This window comes from Merops nubicus, unplaced genomic scaffold, assembly GCF_000691845.1.
Source record: "Merops nubicus isolate BGI_N331 unplaced genomic scaffold, ASM69184v1 scaffold9268, whole genome shotgun sequence".
NCBI lineage: Eukaryota > Metazoa > Chordata > Aves > Coraciiformes > Meropidae > Merops > Merops nubicus.
This window is the reverse complement of record NW_008628031.1, coordinates 1693-22833: the sequence shown is the minus strand read 5'-3', so window position 1 is coordinate 22833 and position 21141 is coordinate 1693. Positions and strand designations below refer to the sequence as shown.

The 21141-nt window shown below is 41.5% G+C and overlaps 1 protein-coding gene across 1 annotated transcript; it reads right to left on the bottom strand.

Moving 5' to 3' along the window:
- Nucleotides 1-2131: 2131 nt before the first annotated feature.
- On the bottom strand, nucleotides 2132-20454 carry IPMK (inositol polyphosphate multikinase; the record flags this gene model as incomplete). Its single annotated transcript, XM_008946551.1, has 4 exons — nucleotides 2132-2810; nucleotides 3787-3868; nucleotides 12739-12911; nucleotides 20358-20454. Coding segments are annotated over 4 exons (987 nt in total), but the record flags the coding sequence as incomplete, so codon positions are not given.
- Between the last annotated feature and the right edge of the window lie 687 nt (nucleotides 20455-21141).

Genomic DNA, 21141 nt, shown 5'->3' with positions numbered 1-21141 from the left:
AAATCCAGGAGAGATGAATTACAGAGGACGAAAATTCAGATGTACAAATGTTTTCCCATGTTTTCTAGAAAACATTGTGAATTTATCATACAAGGTCACTATTAGCCTAGACTACCCTAGTGTTGGCTATTTATGGGACAGAACAACAAAATCATAACAGAAAAACCAGCATCAAAGCAAACAAAAACACAAACTCTATCTAGGATATGGCTGAATTTAGTTTGCAGAAAGTTGGGAATATACTTACTTAACTAGATGGTGCAATGGAAAGACCAGGTAGGAAAAAACACAAAAAACTTTATCTTCCTGGTATTTTTCCTTTAGCCTTCCCCATAACTTGCATAAAGTTTTCAACAAAATGATACTGCCCATCCTGCAGACGTCTTATCCCCTGCTTCAAAAACATTACGTTACTAACAGACTGGTTTCATTCTTTAATGTATTGGCCAATATTAGCCGTAAAGTTTAAACAATGTTGTTCTACACATAATACCCTGTTTCTTCCATTTAACCCAGGTTCGCAAACAGCTAAAATTTCAGCTTCATTTAAAACAGCATATTTGTTGGAAAAAGTATTTTCTTTCCAATATAGAAAAGCAGACGTCAAATGGAGATCTTGCAAAGACATGGACACAAATGAATGCATAGTGCAGAACATCTTACAGAGAGAGCAGCAAGGCCACCATGCCACATCATGTCCACATGGAAAAGCTGTATGTTTCCAATGACCAAATCCATTGTAAAAAGTATTAACTTCTAGGGCTTGCTTAAAACATTAAAATCTTGCTCTGTGGATAGCAAGACCCTCCCACCTCGACCTTTCCTGTAGCTGACTATATACAGAAGGCAGGGCAGCCATGTACACAGCACAGAGACACACCAAAAATGCTTTGGATGTGTCATCCCCATCTCAAATATTCCATATCAAACCTTGAATTTTGCCTGTGAAGAAGAAGGAAGTGGGACAACTTTCACATTACACAGCTTGCCTGTGTGTCATTTAAAAAAAAAAAAAAAAAAATCAAAGAGCCAGCTTTAGCCCAGGGTGAGAGAGCCATGACTCCACTGCAGCAAGTGAAGGTACATCCGTTTGCTCCAGGGCTGAACTGGATCTTTGCAGTAAAGGGTTCCTCACCTGCCTTGCTCCTCGTTTCCAGTCGGTGCTCCCCAGCAGTGGAAATGAGAAAATCTTGTTGCAAAAATACAAGCGGCAAAGGGCTACAGGACCTCTCTCTATGCTCACTCCAAACACCTTGTTTCTCCATTCAATTAGTTTGCTTTTAAAAGCAATGTTTTGGGAGAAGGGCCATGAGAACAAAGGAGGGAGACATTTCTCCTAGTCACAACATGGGACACCCCAATAACAGATTGACTTAATCTCCTAAACCAAATTAGTTCCTGAAGCATTTCGCCTTCGCATTCTTTTACTCTTTTTTAGGAACAGTTTCTCTAGCAGTTGTGCAGTTTAAACCTGTTATGATATTTTAGTCCAGCTTTTTCTTAGCACCTCAACAGAAACTCAGCTGCAGCTTGTCTGCGGTGAACATCGGCCAGGGACAACGACCCGAGGGGGAAGCACCCACACCAGGGCTGACAGAACGGCAACATCACCCCCCAACACTGAGAAAAGCACTTTTTGTAGTTAACACTGGCTTCCAGGTCACATTACTGACTCGAAACGGGACTGTCCTCCAAGTAGGGTTATCTCCAGTTATTCAAGTACAGTAAACACAAGAGGGCAGTACTGAGGACATCAATCCTGCACATGAAGAGTTTTCAGTCCGCTTTCTAACATCCTGTTAATGGAGATACAGCTCAGTGTCAAGGCCAAGTGGGCAAACATTATCTATGCTAAAGCTGTTAGGGGAATTAACGGAACCCTTGTTAATTGTACAACTGTACTCCTTGGATTAAAGCCAACCATACACATTTCATTGTACTAATTTACCTATCCTGCTTGATCTCAAGTATCTTCATCCTTTCACACTCCCTAATTAACTAGCAATTATTTTCCTGAGTGAGATTATAAAAAGTTAAACCCTCCTACCAAAAGTACAAAGACAAATAAAATATAGAACAATACAAACCCAGTTATACAGCATTACAAGTGCAGAAATTCTTCATGTTGTTGCTCTTCTTTATCATTGGCCCCCAGTAAAAAACATAGCAAAGAATTTAGTTATCCAAAATATTTTGAAGTACTGTGATTAAATTCTTTAGACCATAAATGTAGCCCTCATCCTTTGTGTTGCTAGGAAACACGTGAGCAAAATCTATCATTCGGACTTCTACGTTTGCACTTTCCTTGGTCTCTGCTGGCATGTGACAGAAAACTTTTTCCAGTTGGGGTATAACATTTCCATTCAGATGCTCCTGTGTAATGCACGTGCTGCTTTTCCACACGTTGTCTTGCTCCAAATTTTCCACCTTCAGTGAGAGTTGACTGTGGTGCCTCTTCGAGTATGCTTTTTTGTGAAGTGCATAAAATTTGGACAAGCCTTTACTTACAGAGGCCTCAATTTTTCCGTTCTCTGTAGAATTTATTACATGAATGTTATTATTATACTCCAGTATGTCTCCACCTGATAACAGTCCTTTGGGCACTCCCCTCTTCTCTGCCAAGGTGACATCACTCAACCGCACGGTTGTTGCCTGGCACAAACCCTCGTAAACAAACAGCAATGAGCTCGCATAAAAGTTGAGTTGCTCCTGGCCCTCAAACCACTCCAAAATTTTTTCTATCTTCCGAATGCTGGCAGCTATCGCATCTTTTCTCAAGCAGTACCCATTGTGGAAAAACTTTGAGATGCCTGCAAGAAACAGACATTTTCAGGATGAGTTTCACCTTGGAAAAGAAATCAAACTTCTTTCATTTCTCTTGGGATGAGAATAGTTCTAGATTTGAGGAAGCAGAACTCTGATACCTTCAGTGACCTCCCCTGAATAAGGCTTGACTGTTTAATGCTACTGATTGGACTTGGACTGCAAATAAAACCAAGAAACATATCAAACTTATCACTGGTGAACACGGTTCCTGCTCCCCAGGTCATTTTAGCAAGGATCTGGACAGTGTTAGGCAGGGACCCATTAAATTCTCCATGGATAAAGAAACTCAAGTGGCTCTTTATGAGGAGTGACAGAGCTGACCAATTAGTGGCAGCTCTGGAGAGGGGTGTGTTCGTGTGGGTGTCCTCCTGCCCCTCGGTGAGGGACACACAAACAGCTTTCAACTAATAAATAGTTTGAAATAGTTACCACCAAACAGTCCTGTGATGGCTGTTTTTATTTACTTTTAGTAAATACTTTTATTAATTGATAATGTGGAAAAACATATGGATTGACTTCAACCAAGGAGGTCCCTTAAACTGAAAGATGCTTTTGTAGCAGCTTCCTAATATAAAAGACAGCATATATTCACCGACAACTAGAGATAAAAGTATACATATGATAAAACATTGAATGCTTCAAAAAAAAAAATTTGTTTCGTTATAGTTTCGAAGCTGCAAAGAAATTTAATTCTACCACTACCACCCCCTTATTAATAGTAAAAGATACGTGATAAGGAAATTCCTGTAGACTGCTGTTAAAGCCAACTGCAAACTTAATTTAGCATCAACAGGTAGTTCAAATGCTATAGGAAACTGCTAAAAATCCATATGGCAAGAGAAGAAAAAGGGACTTTTAAATTGGGAACACACAGACTACTTTTTTCATGCAGTTCTATAAATAAATTCATTAAATAAAAATATCCAAGAGCACCAAATTCTGACACAGGAATTCCCTTACCATCCTTTACTGTTTCCTTGGTCAAGCTCCGTCCATAGTGCTGGTTTTGTGTCTCATAGCTGTCAGAAGAGACGTGGTAAACCTGCAAGAAAAAAGTGGGTTTTTTCAACAATTGGTATTTCTGCAGAGCTGGGAGACCCCTTACAGACAGGCTGTGAAACCTCTGGGACCCTTTAGCCCCTGCAGAGTTTCAGGCTTCTTGTGGCAGTCAGCACTGCCCTCTAATGCACTAATCCCTAAAATCCTCCCCTGCTCATCCTGAGGTCTAAGCTACAGCTTTCCTGCATTAGAAAGACATTTGGTTGCCAAAATGCAATGTATCTAGTACAGGAAAACATTTTGTATGACACCTGCCTTGCAAATCAATGCTAAGACTTGAAACTGTCACAATCCTACCCATGTTACTACAAATTATTAAATCACAAAGTCATAACAAGCTCGAAAATTCAATGCAATTAATTTTGCAGTTCTTAAAACTATATTTAGGGCAAAGCAAAACAATAAGAAATAGTACAGAATCATTGACTCGTTTTGATTGGAGAAGACCTTCAAGATCATCAAGTCAACTGTTAACGCAGCACTGCCAAGTCACCACTAAACCACATCCCTCAGCACCACATCTCCACAGCTTTGAAATCCCTCCAGGGATGGGGACTCCACCACTGCCCTGAGCAGCCTCTTCCAGGCTTTGACATCCCTTTCAAGGATGACATTTTCCCTCATGTCCAACCTGAACCTGCCCTGGCACAACCTGAGGCTGTTTCCTCTTGTCCTGCCGCTTGTTCCTTGGGAGAAGGGATCGACCCCCACCTGGCTCCAACCTCCTTTCAGGGCGTTGTCAAAAGCAAGAAGGTCTCCCCTGAGCCTCCTTTTCCCCAGGCTCAACACCCCCAGGTCCCCCAGCTGCCTGATGCCTCCCAAGACTGGGGCTCTAGACCCTTCCCCAGCTTCACTGCCTTTCTCTGGACATGCTCCAGCCCCTCAATGTCCTTCTTAGAGTGAGGGGCCCAAATTCAGCAATTTTGAACCCTGGATTCAAGGTGTGGCATCACTAGTGCTGAGTATGGGGGGATGTGACCAGTAAGGCCCAGCTCCATGAGGTCCATTTGAAACTGTAAGTGCTGGCACAAATGAGATTATACTAAATAAGCGCCAGGAGCCCAGTGGAAGCTCTGTTCCAGCACTGATAGCAGTACATCAGCTCTCACCCAAAAGGGAGGCAACTCGTGCGGGTACAGTTTTGTCCATATCGGGACTTGTGCAAGCTTAACAACTTAATTCAGAAATGTTTTACACAGAGACACATTTTCCCTCTGACTGAAATAATTTCCATAGTAGAAACGTGCCAGCTAGCCAGGCCCAAGTATAATTTGTTTATGAGAGTGCAGACAATTCCTATTTGCAGAACTAACGGTGTTACCAAGCAGGCAGCTGTCTCTGGCAGAAACTGTGCTTGGCACTCGTTCAGACCACCCAACCCTGCAGCACCCACCCCGGCTGCAGCGCGCTGCCCTCCCCTCACCCACTGTGCAGAGAGAGGATCCTACAGAAAGCAAGTTAGGGGCACCAGTGAGGTGCCTGCCCTCCAGCCCTCCTTTGGGGTCTTCTTCTTGCTGTAGCCCACAGAAAAGCCCAGGATAGCAAGACATCAGCGCATAAAAAAGGCAGTGGTATATGAGCAATAATTATAAAACACACCATTTTCTATTTCTGCTGCAGCCCCCTAACCCAAAACCCTCTCCCCCACTCAAACAATGATGAGCACAATATGAAAACACAGCTCCTTAAGCTCCTGCTTTGTGAAGTAGCTGAGAAGTCTCAAATAGCTCTTACTTTGACAAAAAAAAAAAAAACAGAAGTATTTAAATGCAAGGTCCCCAAGGAACTTAAATCCTAATGTCTGGAAACTGATTTAAGTCATCAACCATGAATTAAAGGAGCAGTAAATAATTCTAGTTATCCTAAAGAAATAACAGTTGTAAGCCTAAATGTTTAAACTCACTTGGTAGCAGAGACACTTCCCACTGTTATGATTCCTACTTCCACTCTTAGGATACATCCTAAGAGAAACTGAGGCCCTGATACCTACAGACTGCAGAAGAGCATAGCAAAGCTGAGTTGTTCTAAAAGAGCATCTGACAAGTGTGATTTTGGTGTCATGAAAACAATTGTTTTTAACCACTTTGGTTTTTTTCCCCAAAACATTTAAGAAGTACCACATAACGCATTAACACAAAGATTACTTACATAAATTCTTCGGGAACAGAACTTATTTTCAAAACTGTACAGAAGTTTCAAAAACATTGAAATGGAAAGAGACACAAGCCAGAGGTAATTAAATAAAGCAAAGATTAAAAAAAATACATTGCTTTGGAAAAGGATCAAGAGTCTCATGACTACAGCTAACCTTTCACTGGCTGTGCCTTCATTTTAATAATAATATATGTTTTCATTTACTCAGTCTAGAGGCAGCTTCCTCCAAACACCAGCTCTGCAGCACTCCCCTGAATAATAACCTTGTTTACCAGAACCTTATCTCTTCCCATAGGAGCTAACAGTTTTTGGGACATGGGCACTTGCTCAAAAATGCCGATTAAGATCTGCAAGCTCATTCTGTTTTCCAAAGAAAGGCTGGAGCAGCACATAAGCCCCCTGTGCTTCTCAGCTGGGTTTCCCATGAAGCCACTACCTCTTCTCATAATTCACACAAAACCATTGCCCCCCAGATGGCTTTAGTTTAAAAATACCCAGGCAGATGTGCGTGTTTTGCATTAACAGTGCGTATTAAACTACACAACAAGGTCAGTCATGAACTATGAAGTCCTACATGCATACCAACAGGACAATGTATGTATTTAACTGTCTTGTGAACAAGCAAGGGCTCGGAACAAGCTTGGTTACCACTGGGCTTGGCTGCAGACAATAGCATTAAAAGGCAACATATGTAGGTAACCATCAAAGAATTTTCCATGGTAGCCAAAGAGCCAACTCTTAATACTGCTTGAAGCCTTCTCTCAACTGCAAGGAAGCAACTATTTGAACATTCCTGGAAACCCTCAACAAAATCTGAATACATTGAGCTTCATACTGAAAGCAGACGAACAGAAAACGAAACTCCAACAGAAATCATCTTTCCCCAGGTCCTGCTTCCCCCTCAGCTATCCCCCAGACACAGGGATGGCTGTGCTGCAGCAGCAGCAGACTCAAAACTACTTCCTAGTCTATGGGCCTCTTGCTTCACCATGCTTTTGTTCACACTGTTGCCACTACTAATCTGCTACTAACCCTTCCCAAAAGACTATTTGCCTTTGAACCAACGTTTTTCTGTATCCCTGTTGTTCAGCTGTCTGTACTAGCCCATTTCTTTAAAAACGATGACAAGTCAAATAAGTCAAATCTGTAACCTTAACAATGGCTAAGAAATTATTAGACAGGAAAAATCTCATTTCTTCTCCACTTGCCACAGCTTGTTTTGTTTGCTCTGTATTCACAAGGAGATTCACTGTACAGTACAAGACAAAGAAAACTCTTTGCATGATCTGCAAAATGCTGCCTTCAAGAAAACTCCTGCTTCATCGGTGATTTTTATACATTCTTACTACAGATCAGATCTGGTTTGGCTGACAATGTGAAGACTCCTCCTTGTGCCTACAGGCAGCTCCCCTTTGGTGAGGTTTCTGCACAAATAGAAATGGAATCCAGCATGCTAAGAGCTTCATTTTTTTCATTAGTAGTAGTAGGGACTGTGTATGGGCAGCACAACAAAATATCCAGATGATTAACTGTAGAGGGAAATTATCTTTGGACTTTCCCAACCTGCACTTCATGTTTGTTTCCCCACGAGGTGTTAAGTTATAGCTGCCTGCATACGCACACATATTTTTGTCCCCTTTTGCCAATTATTTTAGTTCGTCTGAAGTTCTTGAATTGAGGGAAAGTTTGAACTAAAATAAAAGGTTGGTCCAGTGTGGTCTTAAAAAAAAACCAAAACAAAACAAAACACACATGCCTTGTAAGATCTCAACAGTGAGATACACAGTTGGGAAACCTTGCAACTGCAGCTTTGGGACGTGAAGCTGAAGACTGGACTGAGGGAAACAGATATCCAGTGTCATGTAATGTTATTTATGGTAATTCAGTACTGATTTCCGTGGCACGGCAGAAAAATACACACGCTATTCAAACCCCTACCTGCAGCAACTCCCTAACTTCCAGAAAGTGTAATTTCAATACGTATTAAGAATAGCCTGTGTAGTGGAGACACGACTATCACAAATCAAAATCTCTGCTAGATAAACTGCAGAGCTCTTCCCCATCTGCAGAAAATATTAACTGATCCACATCAATGAAAGTGGGGAAAAACCCCTCTAGTTTGAGCAGGTCCATCCAGTACTGCAGTGTGGTACCTAACTCATGATGTGGACTTGCTGAGGCTCCCACACACCAGCCGGTTCCTGGGAAGCTCCCCTGGAGCTCCCGGTGCCCGTCCCTGCTCCCCTGCGTGCCCCACGAGGGCAGCCTGGGACCCGCTCTGCTAAGCAAGGACACAGAGCTTACAGAGACACGCTCTGATGCAGAGACATCCAGACTTCAAAGGGCAAAGGGCTGAGCTGTTGACTCTGCATATTTTTTCCATAAATACACTTCACTGTCACCCCTATTTTACCCTCATACAGGTAAGAGCAAGCAAGTGTTTAAATATCACACAGTTTTTCTGTTTACAGCAAGGTATCTGAAGGTCAGTACCCAGCCTGCTGCCAAAACTGGAGCCTAGCCACAAGCAGGGGCAAAGCAGGGAGCATCCCAACTAACCCAGGGACATCCAACACCAGCATCAGGCCCCCACCTTCACAGGGTGCACCTTTCTTTTTCTTTTTTTAAGAAAAAAAATTCCTTATATTGTTGCTAGACCACAAGTGATAGAAGTACACATATCCCTGTCAGCTTGAAAATTCATCACAGGAGGGATGTACCCCTGTCCTGCTGTTTCTAAGACGACACTTACATATTCTTCTATCTCTTCTGCTTCTTTGTTTTTCTGGTATTTGACAGAGTGCTTTATATGATTGAGCATACACCAAACGCTCTGACAATCAACATGATGTCTTAGTAAGGTCCTTACATAAATAAGCTGTATAATGAAATTACGTTGAAATAAATTCAATGAAAAAGCAGACCAATAATCTCCTACAGAGAACAAACAATAACACTGCTGTTAAATCATGAACCATTTAAAAAACAGCTTAGTACATAATTTTGGACTCTCAGGACTTCCAGGGAGCATTGCATGAGAATAAATGTCTTTTATACCTCTTTTTTTTTTGTATAAGAGGGGGAAAACAAAAAAAGCCATCTCTCATCTCATCCATCATGAGCTTTTTCCTAACATACAGGATATCTTATCAGCCATAAGTACACATGTGGAACAGATGTCATATACCTGACAAAACTGTCATGTACTGGAAAAAAAAAAAGCCAGGGCATCCATCTGCTAGAACTTGCCCACAAAGATGACAGGTCAATCTCCTGAACTCTACAAATAAAGTGCTTCCAAAACACACTCTTCCATCCACCAGCAGGCACTGGACTCAGTCCTGCAGCATGGATCCAGCACCGTCAAACTGAGGAATGGATGAGCCGAACTTGACTGCAAGAGCCAGGGAATACCAGTGGCAAGAGGGAAGAGTGGAGGAGGCAGCAGTGCACAGGGGTAGCAGCCAGCATGGATCCCAGCCAGAGCCCCGGCTCACTGCTCACTCCAACCCTGCAAACATCCATTTCCAGACTTCTGGGGGCACGTCTGTTTGGAGGGTTGGGTTGTTTTTGTTTTTCTTCCAGGGCTTTTACTTGGTTTCTTTGGTTTACTGTGAGTTTGTTCGTTTGTTTTTAGTTTTGCAGGGTCATTTTTTAGATTGTTTTTTTTCTGTCTTCTTGTTTGCTTAAACATCAAAGCTTAAATTAGACTCATAAATGTAAAAACCCAGTTCTGGCCATTTTTTTACCATGGAAGAATATGAACACTATATGCAGGGTTTAATAGCTTTACTATTTCTCCCTTCCTAAATCTTGTTATTAACACATCAGAGCTTATGAAAACCACAGTACTAGAAAGGGTTTCTAAAGAACTCATAAAACAGACCCAGCTAAAGTCAGTTTTAAAATATCTTGCAGGAAAACATGTGCTATAGATTAGGAAACTCACTTGTAAAAGCAGCTTTGATGAGATATCTGCATTGCTGCATGCAATAGTTCATAGGCACAAGCAATAAAAGTAAATGATGGATTATACTGGTAAAGTTACGTAATCACTGGTTTCTGCTTTAAAAACGTTCCAGAAATATTATGGACTGTGTGACACCGCAATCAAGATGTTCTGGCAGAAAAGGAAACCCGCAGAAATGGGGCACTGCGGAGTCTGAAGGGATTGAGAATCCAAAATGAGATCACAACCCACACATTCTGCTTGTATCCAACTGCATGCAAAACACTTTTTTTTATACTGCAGGCATTGCAAAGATATTTCTTATTTATGTGTTCACCACCTAAACCATATTGCAACTTGTATTTTTGCTGTTGGAACCGTACCTTAGCTTTCCAACTTATATACAAACTCTCACTACTTTCATAACAAATCTATGTCCTCATCTGTTAAAGAAAGGAACCTCTCTACTTAATATGAAATCAAGGTTCTAACCAATGTTATCAAAATGACTGTATTTTCAAAGTGCTTTTCCATGCATTTGTTCTCTCTATTCAAGGCATTAAGATTAATCTAAGTTGGCACATGCCAAATGCCAGAACTACGTACATAAATCAAAGTTCTGCCAGATCGTAGACTCACTTCTCTTAAGGACAAACCAGACCTATTTGATATACAAACACATGACTGCTTATTTACTGGTGCATAAAAAAAGCTACATCAATGACTTCTGGGGTAGAAACCTAAATCTTGGTGTTAAAAGAGGACACCTAGAAGACATTTTCACTTGTATCTCTTCTTGGCTTATATGACATGCTTTAAAAAACACAGATAACCACATTTTGAATTTTTCCCAGCCCTTCCTTGTTCTTCCAAAACAGAAACTTGATAATCAAGCCCACCTCTGTGTTAGAAACAACACTGAACAGAGAGATTAAAACCAAACCCCTCTGCTTTCTGAATCGTGTTGTACCATGTTTTGCCCAGCAAACATTCTCAATCTTTCTCCAGCACGTCAGCTGTTACAGGTGGTAGATGTCCATATAGGCAAGTGCTTTACATTACAGCCAGAATCTTGCACAAATAAAGCAACCAGGCAAAGAGCAACTCATAATCAAGAGGCAGCAAGCTGAACAGAGAAAACGCCTTGTGAATTTAGACTTTGCTAAGTGTTGGGTGAGGGGAGGTGGAACCTTCTGAATTCTTGGAGAACAATTTCCAACATGCAATTTGGTACCAAAGGCACAAACCAAATCCAATCCAGTTAAACACCAGATGGGAAACTGCAATGCTTTGGGGAACCATCACTGTAGGTACACCTTAAATTAGGGAATCAAAATAATTTCTGCAGCGGCGTAAAGATACCAATAAACACCACTGTTGGAAGCAAGTCACAAGCAAAAATACCATGGAAGCAAGCATTCCTTCCTCTTGCACTGTCATGAAACAAAGGATGTGAAGCACATTGTTTCATACAGGAGATAAGAAAGGTTATGTAATGCCATAAGCCAAATCCAAAGCTATAATCTCCAGCCTTCCCCCTCGACTAAACTTGCACTGGTTTTTGACTCAACTCCCACGTTCTTTCTCATAGGCTTACATAATTACTACTCATGATCACTATAATTTATAGCTGTAAAAGCCTATCTCAAGACACAGTTAAGGCTGAGAGCCTAGGCAATTAAGTAAAAAACATTACAGATATTAGAGTTATTTCAAACAATGGTGCAATCTGTGTCCTGTTGCTATCTAAGAGCAAAGGGGAAGCTTATCAAACTCTTCAGGCAGTTATGCTTGTTGATACAGAGCTTGAGAAGCCCTGGCTTTGCATATGTGAAAAGGGGAAAAAAAAAAACACAACAAAAAGAAAATCATTCCTGTGCCAATCATAGCAGAAAAAAGTACTTGAAATGCATTGCAACAGGAATTCATTGCGGACATCAACACACTCCTGTCACTGATCCATAAATATCCTGTACAGCTTTTCTTTACACTGAAGTTTTAGAGTAGCTGGTACAGTAATACTGAATTTCCACTTTTCTCCTCACTCAAGATAAGGAAACGTCACAGAGTTAGCGTGGACATCTGCAGGGTCTTATCCTTCTCAAACTAACCTTCAACTGACAGCACCTCCTGGAGTACATAAGCATCAAAGAGGTTTTCTTCTGATAGAAAGCTTTTTTTATATGCAGAGTCTAAGGCGCTATTTACAGCTACATGCATCACCTCCGGGAGCTAACTTACTCTTCCCTAAATAAAAAAAAGTTACATTAAAATTATTTTCATTAAAAGAAAAAACAACCAAGATGTAAAATTTGGAGAGGATACAGTTCGTTATTAAATTATTACAAAGACTGGTTCTGTATGTAAATGTCTGATGTAAGCCTAAAAGGCAAAAAAGTACTCCAATAATTTGAAATACTTGCTATGCAAGAATTGAAACCACCTTCAATTTTGAATAACGATGGTCCATCCCAGCCTCTTTCCTGCAGACATGCACAGAACCCCAGTTGTAAACAGACTCACAGAAGGGACCTGCCAAGTTAAACCCTTGTTGGGAACAGGAGTGGTGTGTTTTGGAACATGCTTCACACAGCAGTTGATAACAGTAGTACCAACATATTCAGAAAACACTTTACTTATGTAAAACCCAAGAGGATTTGTAATTTGCTAGAAAAACTAACACTGCTGTATCTGGTGTGGGACAACAGGCCAGAGCAGAAGCTGAATTTGAAAACAAAACAAGGTCTTACCCTCATGCCAAGTACCAAAAAGCCAATCTCTTCCATCAGCGGGTACTTGCTGACCTGCTGCTGTATCTTCTCAGCTGAAGCATACGGATCATAACTTTTCTGACCTATTTTTACATCCATTATGCAAGGCTTATTAAACTTACGGGTCACATCTTCCAGTTTTAGATACGTATCTGTTAAAAAGACAAAACTTTCATAAACAGTGGGTCAAAGCAAAACAATTATATAGTTTCTGCTGAGTTTCTGTGGAGGAAGGAGAAGAGTTTAAAGCTTAACGTCATGTGAGTTCTTTAAGACTCAAATTTGCCTCTCAACACAGACTAAATCACAGTCACCGACACCCACAAATTCCATTGGCTTTAAATTCTAAATGCCTTGTTTCAAAAATTGTATATAATTAAAGTGTGCTAACCTACCACTCAAATTCAAATTATTGCCTCTAATAGCATTCAGGAGTGGCTTTTATTATGCCACTAACATACCTCAAATAGCATTAGTAAGTACATACAAATGCAGGTCACTACATGGCTGGGTTTGCAACGGAGATGGTGGTTTTTTTCTCCATGTGAAAGGGCAAGAATGAAACCAGCAATTTTTCCTTTTGTGTAACTTTCAAAATCAAATTAACATTTCAGAGTCCTACCCTACAGGGGCTGAAATGCATCTCATTTTTCTTCTTTTATCTCACATCCATCTGTACTCATTTCTCACGGCACACTTTTTGGGGAAAACACTCCTCAAATCCTAGGCTGCCCTTCATCCATTTCCAAAAGTCCCTTTGGGAGGGTGGGTGGATCCTCCCAAAAAAATCCTCCAAGGCTGTGGAGTGCCTGAAGATTTAAAGCAGTATCTAAAACCTTGCCAAACTGGTTCAAGCTTTTCTCCAGCACAGGTAAGTCACTCTTACCAACATGATCTACAGCACTGATTGTCAGAACAGAAGAAAACAACCTTCAGTAGCTGCCTGACTTGCAGACAGCTCTGCTCAGAGGGAGCCTGCAGAGATCTCCAGCCCTTGCCAGGGCACAGTGTGCACCGAGACAACTCAGGGCATTAACACGCGCCTCCTTCCTCACATCAGCTCCTGCAGATGCACAGCATCAGCTGCAAACCCTGCACTCAAGTTTCTTTTCCTTTCAAATACAGCCTATTCCAGGAGCGCCTTTGCCTTTAGTGCAATCCAAAAACACAAAACCAATGCACTCCCCATTCCTGCAGCATAATATAAAATGGGATTGCCAAAGAAAGAAAAAAACAGTTCTAGTTTGAAGTGAGGAGAGGGACAAACTGCCTTGTTTTGATAGCTGCACAGACAGGCAACAGAACCAGTTAGAGTGAAGATCAAGGAAACCAGAAGTGTTGCATTTCCAGTTCATAAGCAGAAACCTTTTCTTAAGAATAAGCAATGAAAGGGACTTTGATTACTTCAGTAAGTCTTACTTAGAGCTTCAATTTCTACACCATCATGGTCATATGTATCTATCTGAAATAGTTTTGATTTAATCCTTAGTAGCCTGCTGTATGTATAAACAGGACTAAGCATATTGTGCATGTAAAGTCATTCTCAGGAAAGCCTGTCAAACTAACACACTATTTTTAAAAATCCAGTCTTCTACTACCTGGCTGCACCAGCTGACAGTACTTTACAATGTCAGCTCCATTGATTCTGTAGGAATCCACCTAGCTACAGCAAAAAGTTTCGTCATAGACTACCTCACCCAGCAATCAGGTTTGCTAACTACAACTGCAGGGATATCCACACCAAAACAACTCACACCTTGAGCAGCCACAGGCAGCAAACACACACAGCATTTGTTCACGAGAATCCCTATGGAGAACCAGGACAAATCTTCTCCTTGCCTTATCAATGTTTACAGTATCTAAAGTGCAGAAGCCAAGGGGCTGGGGACAGACCCTTTTCAGTGGTGCCCAGCAACAGGACAAGGGGCAACGGGCACAAACTGGAACCCAGGAGGTTCCACACGAACATCAGGAGAAAATTCTTTCATATGAGGGTACCAGAGCCTGGACCAGAGAGGCTGTAAAGTCTCTTTCTCTGAAGAGATTCCAAACCTGCCAGGGTCACCCAGATCCTGGACACCGTGATCTGGGTGACCCTGCTGGAGCATGGGGGTCAGACTGGAAGATGTCCAGGGGTCCTCGCCAACCCCTACCACTCTGTGATTCTACCAGGAAGTGTATTCTGTACCACCTGAACTGCAGGTGCCACTTTTCCTATTCAAAATTTTTATACACAGGTCTAATTCAGTCAGATATTAGCACAAATTTGGTGGGGCTTTGAGGAACCACTACTGAATGCAGCAGAGTCCAGGTAACTTATTAGCTACCCATTATTAAGATAGTAATTGTAGAAACCTAAGTATCATCCTTCATACCTATCCTTTTTACATATTATGTAAATCACTGTAATCGATAGATTTGTGTTATCAGCCTAAAATAACCCACAAAAAAACCAGCTAGATGAAACTCAAGTTTCCTGTACCTAGCTCTCAAAACCACAGAGCCAGTGGTATGCCATGGGAGGTGGGGACAGAAAATAAATAAAATGGCTGCAATCCCTCACCAATAACTCAAAAAATGCTTCAGATTATGTTGTGAGCATCTCTGGACTCAAACTGCTACAATTACAAAATCAACGAATTGTTTAGATGCAATGTTTTTATCAACCTCAAAATCTAACTGTATATAAAGTAGTGTAAAACAGCTATTTCCATAAAGCAACAGAAAATGAACCCATAAAAATACACTAGCTTAAACAGCAGAACTTAAATCTCCACTTCCCTCCAGACAACACACAGGCAAGAGAGTCATGCTCTTTCCATTGAAAGCATCTGTAGAGAACTCATGGTTATCTGCTGTCCCCTACTCCACTGGTCTAAATCCCTTGTTTTAAGCACACAACACCAACATTCAGCAGCTCAAAAAATATTTAAAAGTACTAGTTATCTCTCACTTTTTAATTTCCCACCCAGTTCAGATCTGTTAAGCTAGAATACCTCCCTTACTGATCTCCTAAAAAAATGTAACAATTACTATTTTAAAAAATAACAAGCATTAAAATAACTTAGGAGCTAACACTAACCCTGGGAAATACTAATTGCTTGGCAAAGCCTGTGAATTATACAGAAATGACTCATCTCTCTCACACTTTTTGGAATATTATTTAAGTCCTCATCATTAGCTAACTGCTAGCTCAGAATTAAGACTATGTTACATCTGTTCAGTGCACACCCCCACTCTCAGAAAGCTTTCTGTCCTTGCAGGGAGAGCAGTGCCACCTCAGTGGAAGCATTATACCAAGTTAATTTTTCTCAATATAGCCTCAGAAAAATGCATCAAGTGTTTATGCTTCATTTTTCCTGGCACTGTTCAGTTTTACTTGCGTTGCATTCAAGATCTACAGTCTACCAAAAGAGACCCCAAAACCACATCTTTCAACAGTCACCCCGACAGAACGTCTGCCTTATGAGGAGAGGATGAGAGACCTGGGGCTTTTTTGTCTGGAGAAGACTTAGGGGGGGATCTAGTTAATGTGTATAAACATATGAGGGCTGGGAGTCAAGAAGGGGCAACCTGTTTTCAATTGTGCCCCATGACAGGAGATGGGGCAGTGGATACAAGCTGGAGCACAGGAAGTTCCACCTCAACATGAGGAAGAACTTCTTTACTGTAAGGTTTTCTGAGCACTGGAACAGGCTCCCCAGGGAGGTTGTGGAGTCTCCTTCCTTGGAGACTCTTAAGACCCATCTGGATGTGTTCCTGTGTGACCTGCCCTAGATTAAATGGTCCTGCTCTGGCAGGGGGGTTGGACTCGATCTCTGGAGGTCCCTTCCAACCCTTAACAGTCTGTGATTCTGAGATCTTGACACACATTCAGGTTCTGACTAAGGTAAATAAAGTAGGTTCAGATCTGGCCATGGTTAGTTATTGCTGCTCTACCTTTTCAAGGCAGGTGCCCTCACAGCCTTTGAGGTTCTGACCCCTGGTGTCAGATCTAACCCTGCCCCTTGAGGTCATCAACAAGTCTGTAGCTGAGCCTAGATAACTATGGCACTCTCCTTCCTCTCCTTGCTTTGTTAAACTAGAAACTGCAGATTTTTCCATCCAGTTAAGATTTTCTAAAATATTATGTAGCACACTGCTAACCCAAGGTGTTTCAGAAAATCATTCATTCACCACTTGAAACCAGGTTAAATTAAAAACCTCTGCAGAGAAAAGAATTCATAAGAACTTTTCTATCTTAGCTTTGGTAGATAATCCTGACTGCATAGTTCAAAGATTTAAACAAATGATTCCTTGGAGGCTTGCCCTCCCCTTTCTATTTTTCAGCAGCAAGGAAGGAGGCAGGAAGATGCGGCCTGATGTATTATTTACATGTTTTATTACAGTCCCAAAGGAGACAAGCCGAAAGACCACCAAAATTTGGCAAGTATGCATGGCATAAACCACTGCAGCCTTCAGCACGTACACACTGATGCATTCAGTCCTCACTGGAATCAGAACCAACGACATAACTGGAGGCATCTGACTTCTCCTACCTCACAAGTCATCTCTCAAACATATGAATAAGCAGGGAAGAGCCACAGTTGCTCCCAGCAACAAGGGAAGAAAAGAAAGGTTTGAAGCTTCTTTATATTTATCTACCCTGTTCTCAGTTTAGGCAATAAAAATTAGAGCACAATATGAAATGAGCAGCAGTAAAGTTACTTAAAAAAACCACCAAACAACAAAATAAACAACCCACACCACACAGGGGCAAGAAGTAGGCAGAAAACCCCAGAACTCTCAACAGGAGATAAAGCTTAATGTGGCTGCTACATCTTTATAACAACTTTTCCACCTCTTTATTAATAAACTCCAAATGCCCACAGTGCCAGTGAAGCTAAAGCTTAACTCAAATGGTCTCGTTCCCAGTTTTAAATCAGCTCAGGGAGATGGCCACCCACCTGTAACTCCGTGTCCTGTGCAGCAGCACAGTGACTTCAGCAGAGCCAGTTATTTTACAAATTCTATCTATACTGTGAATATCAGCCCATCTTTTCTGCCACAATTCCTATACTGTCATTTACACTTAATACAATGCATCCTCTTTAGCTAGCAATTTCAGCCACCCATCCACATTTTCAGCAGAGAAGATTGATGCTTCTCCCTAACTATCTCTCTAAAAAAAGAAACTCCTTGTCTTCTCCACCTTACCCACCAAAGTTCCTGCTTACCTGCCACATGAAAACCCAGAGATAGTCACAGATCATGTTCAGAGTGGTCCTAAAATTAAGCTACTCAGTTGTTTAGGTTTTTTTTTTTCCTGTCACAAGCCTATGATTCTCTTCAGGTCTGTATAAGCCTACTCAAACTCAATCCGCTACCCAAGATAACAGCTGTGGTGTTACACATACAAGACATAATTCACCCAAGAGCCTTCCTTCTTCCTCCTCTCATCAGCAGAAGGACACCGATGGCCATCTTCTCTCTGCCCTAGAAACCAGGCAAGCCAATGTTCCCCCACACAAACACTCTTTTAAAAAAAAACCAAACAAACAATCTATACACAGTTCAGAACATGTGGCAAGCACAGTTTGGTAACTGATATATTATTTAGTCTCATTTTTTATTCTTTTCAGAAGTCACCTATGCCAAATTTAGCAACAGTAAGGAATTATCCAAGGTTGTGTGGAGCTGTCCCCCCAGGGGCTGTAGAACAGCAGCTGCCAAAAGAAAGGTCAGGCTTCCAATGTCAAGACTGCAAAAATCTACAAATACATCCTCGACCTACATTTAGGAACTAGAGACCTTTCTAGCAGCTACATTCCTTCATCTAATGTCACTGGGACATACCCAACAACTAGGACCGTTCAATCTTTTGAGCCAGAGCTTAATCCACAGCTCATTTGGGGGAACAGGTAAGAAACTGATCCCCGATTTCCCCAAAAGAGCCTCTCCATGTCCCTTCTCTGTGTGGTTACTTCTTCCTCTTCTTATTTTTGTAAACTTGTTTTCCAAGTTCAGAAGACTGCTGATTCTTTTCCCCTGGTGCCAAACACTGATCAGCACACAAACGCATCGCAGAGTTTTCCCTTCACATCTGGCATGAGCAAAACCACATTTGCACAGATCTGCTAAACAACAGATCACTTCTAGCATGAATGGCACCTCCTCAGCTCTGGATGCATCTGTCACCCACACCTTCTGCTAAGCTCCATCATCTCCAATGTACTTGATTTCTATCAAGACTATGCAAAACTCATTAACACGACAGATAAGAGCTGGCAATGGAGTGTTTTGTTTGAAATCCCGCCATAGCTTTCTGGGAAGAGGATGCCTGACAGTGCACTCTTTTCAAGAAGCAAAACAAACCAAATGAAAAGTTACTCTTCCTTTAAACAGTTATTCCTACTGGCTAGGTCAGGACTACTGGTGGAGACTTGCCAAAATTCAGCCCCACAGTGCACAGGGCTAACGAATTCCCAAAGTAAACCAGGGATGTGTTGAGTTACTGTATCTTGGCTAGGCCACATATTTTTACTTCTTAAGATCCTGCTGTGAATAGAAAAATTTGATTTGCAGTTTTGAGGGGACATAAAGTGAGCTCCATTACACACATAAAACTATGAGGGAAGTGAAAAGATAGCTCTGGTAGAGCTATTTGAGTTAGTGCCAGATATGAGAGTGTGAAGGCAAATCTGAGCCAAAAAAGCACTGGGTACTACCACAATCCTCCTTGCTTTTCTTTCCACAGAGTTTAGACAGTGTCCAAAGGCTCTCTTTGGGAAACAAGTCTATCAAGTGACAGCGTAAGCAAAAGAAGACAGTTATATTAAAAGAGCACAGCATCTAATTTCAGTGCCCATGTATTTATACAGACTCAACGGCATCCTTTCATTTCTGTATGTTCCAGAAGCTTTATTTCCCCAGTATGAATAAGAGAAGTCTCCAGAGGAAAAACTAGTTTCTGTTTTAAATACATTAATAATATCAATTTTCTCTTGAAGAGACAATCTTCCAACTCTCCTCCCAAAATACATTTTTCGTGCTGACTCCTAACATGTTATACAAACACAAATTAAGACACTGGATCTTTGTTCCATTCAAACCAGTAACAGAGGATGCCAAGCAGAGCTGCCCAGTAAAGGCCCTGCTGAAGTAACTGGTTTGTAGGATATGGCACAGCCACAGGATCCAATCTCTGGAGGTCCAGCAGCAGAGTCCAGTTTGAACACCTCCATTTAGGCCCCAACCTATCCATTTTTTCTTCCTTGCACACCCACACAGCACCCACCTCTTGCTCTGGTCTGGCCAGACAGAAACACTTCACCAGCCCACTCCTTCAGCATGCCCCAGACTAAAGCAGCAGCTCTGGGGCCACACATATCAAGCCCAGCTACTGGGGGAACGTTTGCTGTACAACCAGCTGTGCCCCAGCCACCCTGAAAGGAAGACTCCAGCCAGAGGACTGCAAACTGGAACCAGGTGTTAGAGGGAACATTAGCGGGTTACAAAACAAAACCAAAAGAGCTCTGTAGAGCTTGCAACTGCCAAAAAACAGTCTCCAGAAGATTCTTCCAGGAGGTTTGGATTAACAGATAAAATTAGAACAGTACCATTTGGTGCAGTAGGTGGTGACCAGACACCGAAGTATTTTGGCAGATATTCCCGCAGCTCCAGAAGAATGCTGTCGCAACAGCCGGAGTCATAAACCTGAAATAAATTAGGGAGGGGTGGAGAGATCATCAGTTTAAAACATTCATTTTATACTTCCAATTGTCCCATAATTATAATTTCTAACAGTCCTTGTTTTCATATGTTTAACATTTCTACTTGACACTTAAAGGCAAAATGAAGATGATAATTATCACAGTCCAACATAAATAAATGGTATCCTCTCTTCCAAATTTTGAAGTGGAAAAGATGCATCAACTCTAAGAATAACTTATGCCTTAACTTGAATAAAGATCTAAACTCTGTTAGTAGTGAAAAGGGTGTTCTCCCATATGGGATCCAAAGTGAAGCTTCTTAAGTTCTACCAGGTAAAGTACACAAGCTCAGACTGGCTAGGATTTCCTCATTTCCTCCAAAACAACTCAGCCTGTAACAACATCACACAGACAATGCCCAATTCAAACTTACTTCTTTGCATTCACTTTAATACTTCCAACATCTTTTTCAACTTCTCTGAGAAAAACAAGAGCAGTTTGGGAACAGCTGCTGGCTTATATGCCTGAAGGAGCAATTCTCTGCCAAGTTAAAAATGAAGCCTTGGATACTAGCGGCTAGAGAATCGCATGACTGTCACCCGTCTGCAGCCGTGTTGTGAAGAGGGTTTCAAAACCATTCCCTTGTCCAGATGCCCCCAACCCCGCCCGAACACCTAATAACATCTAGTCA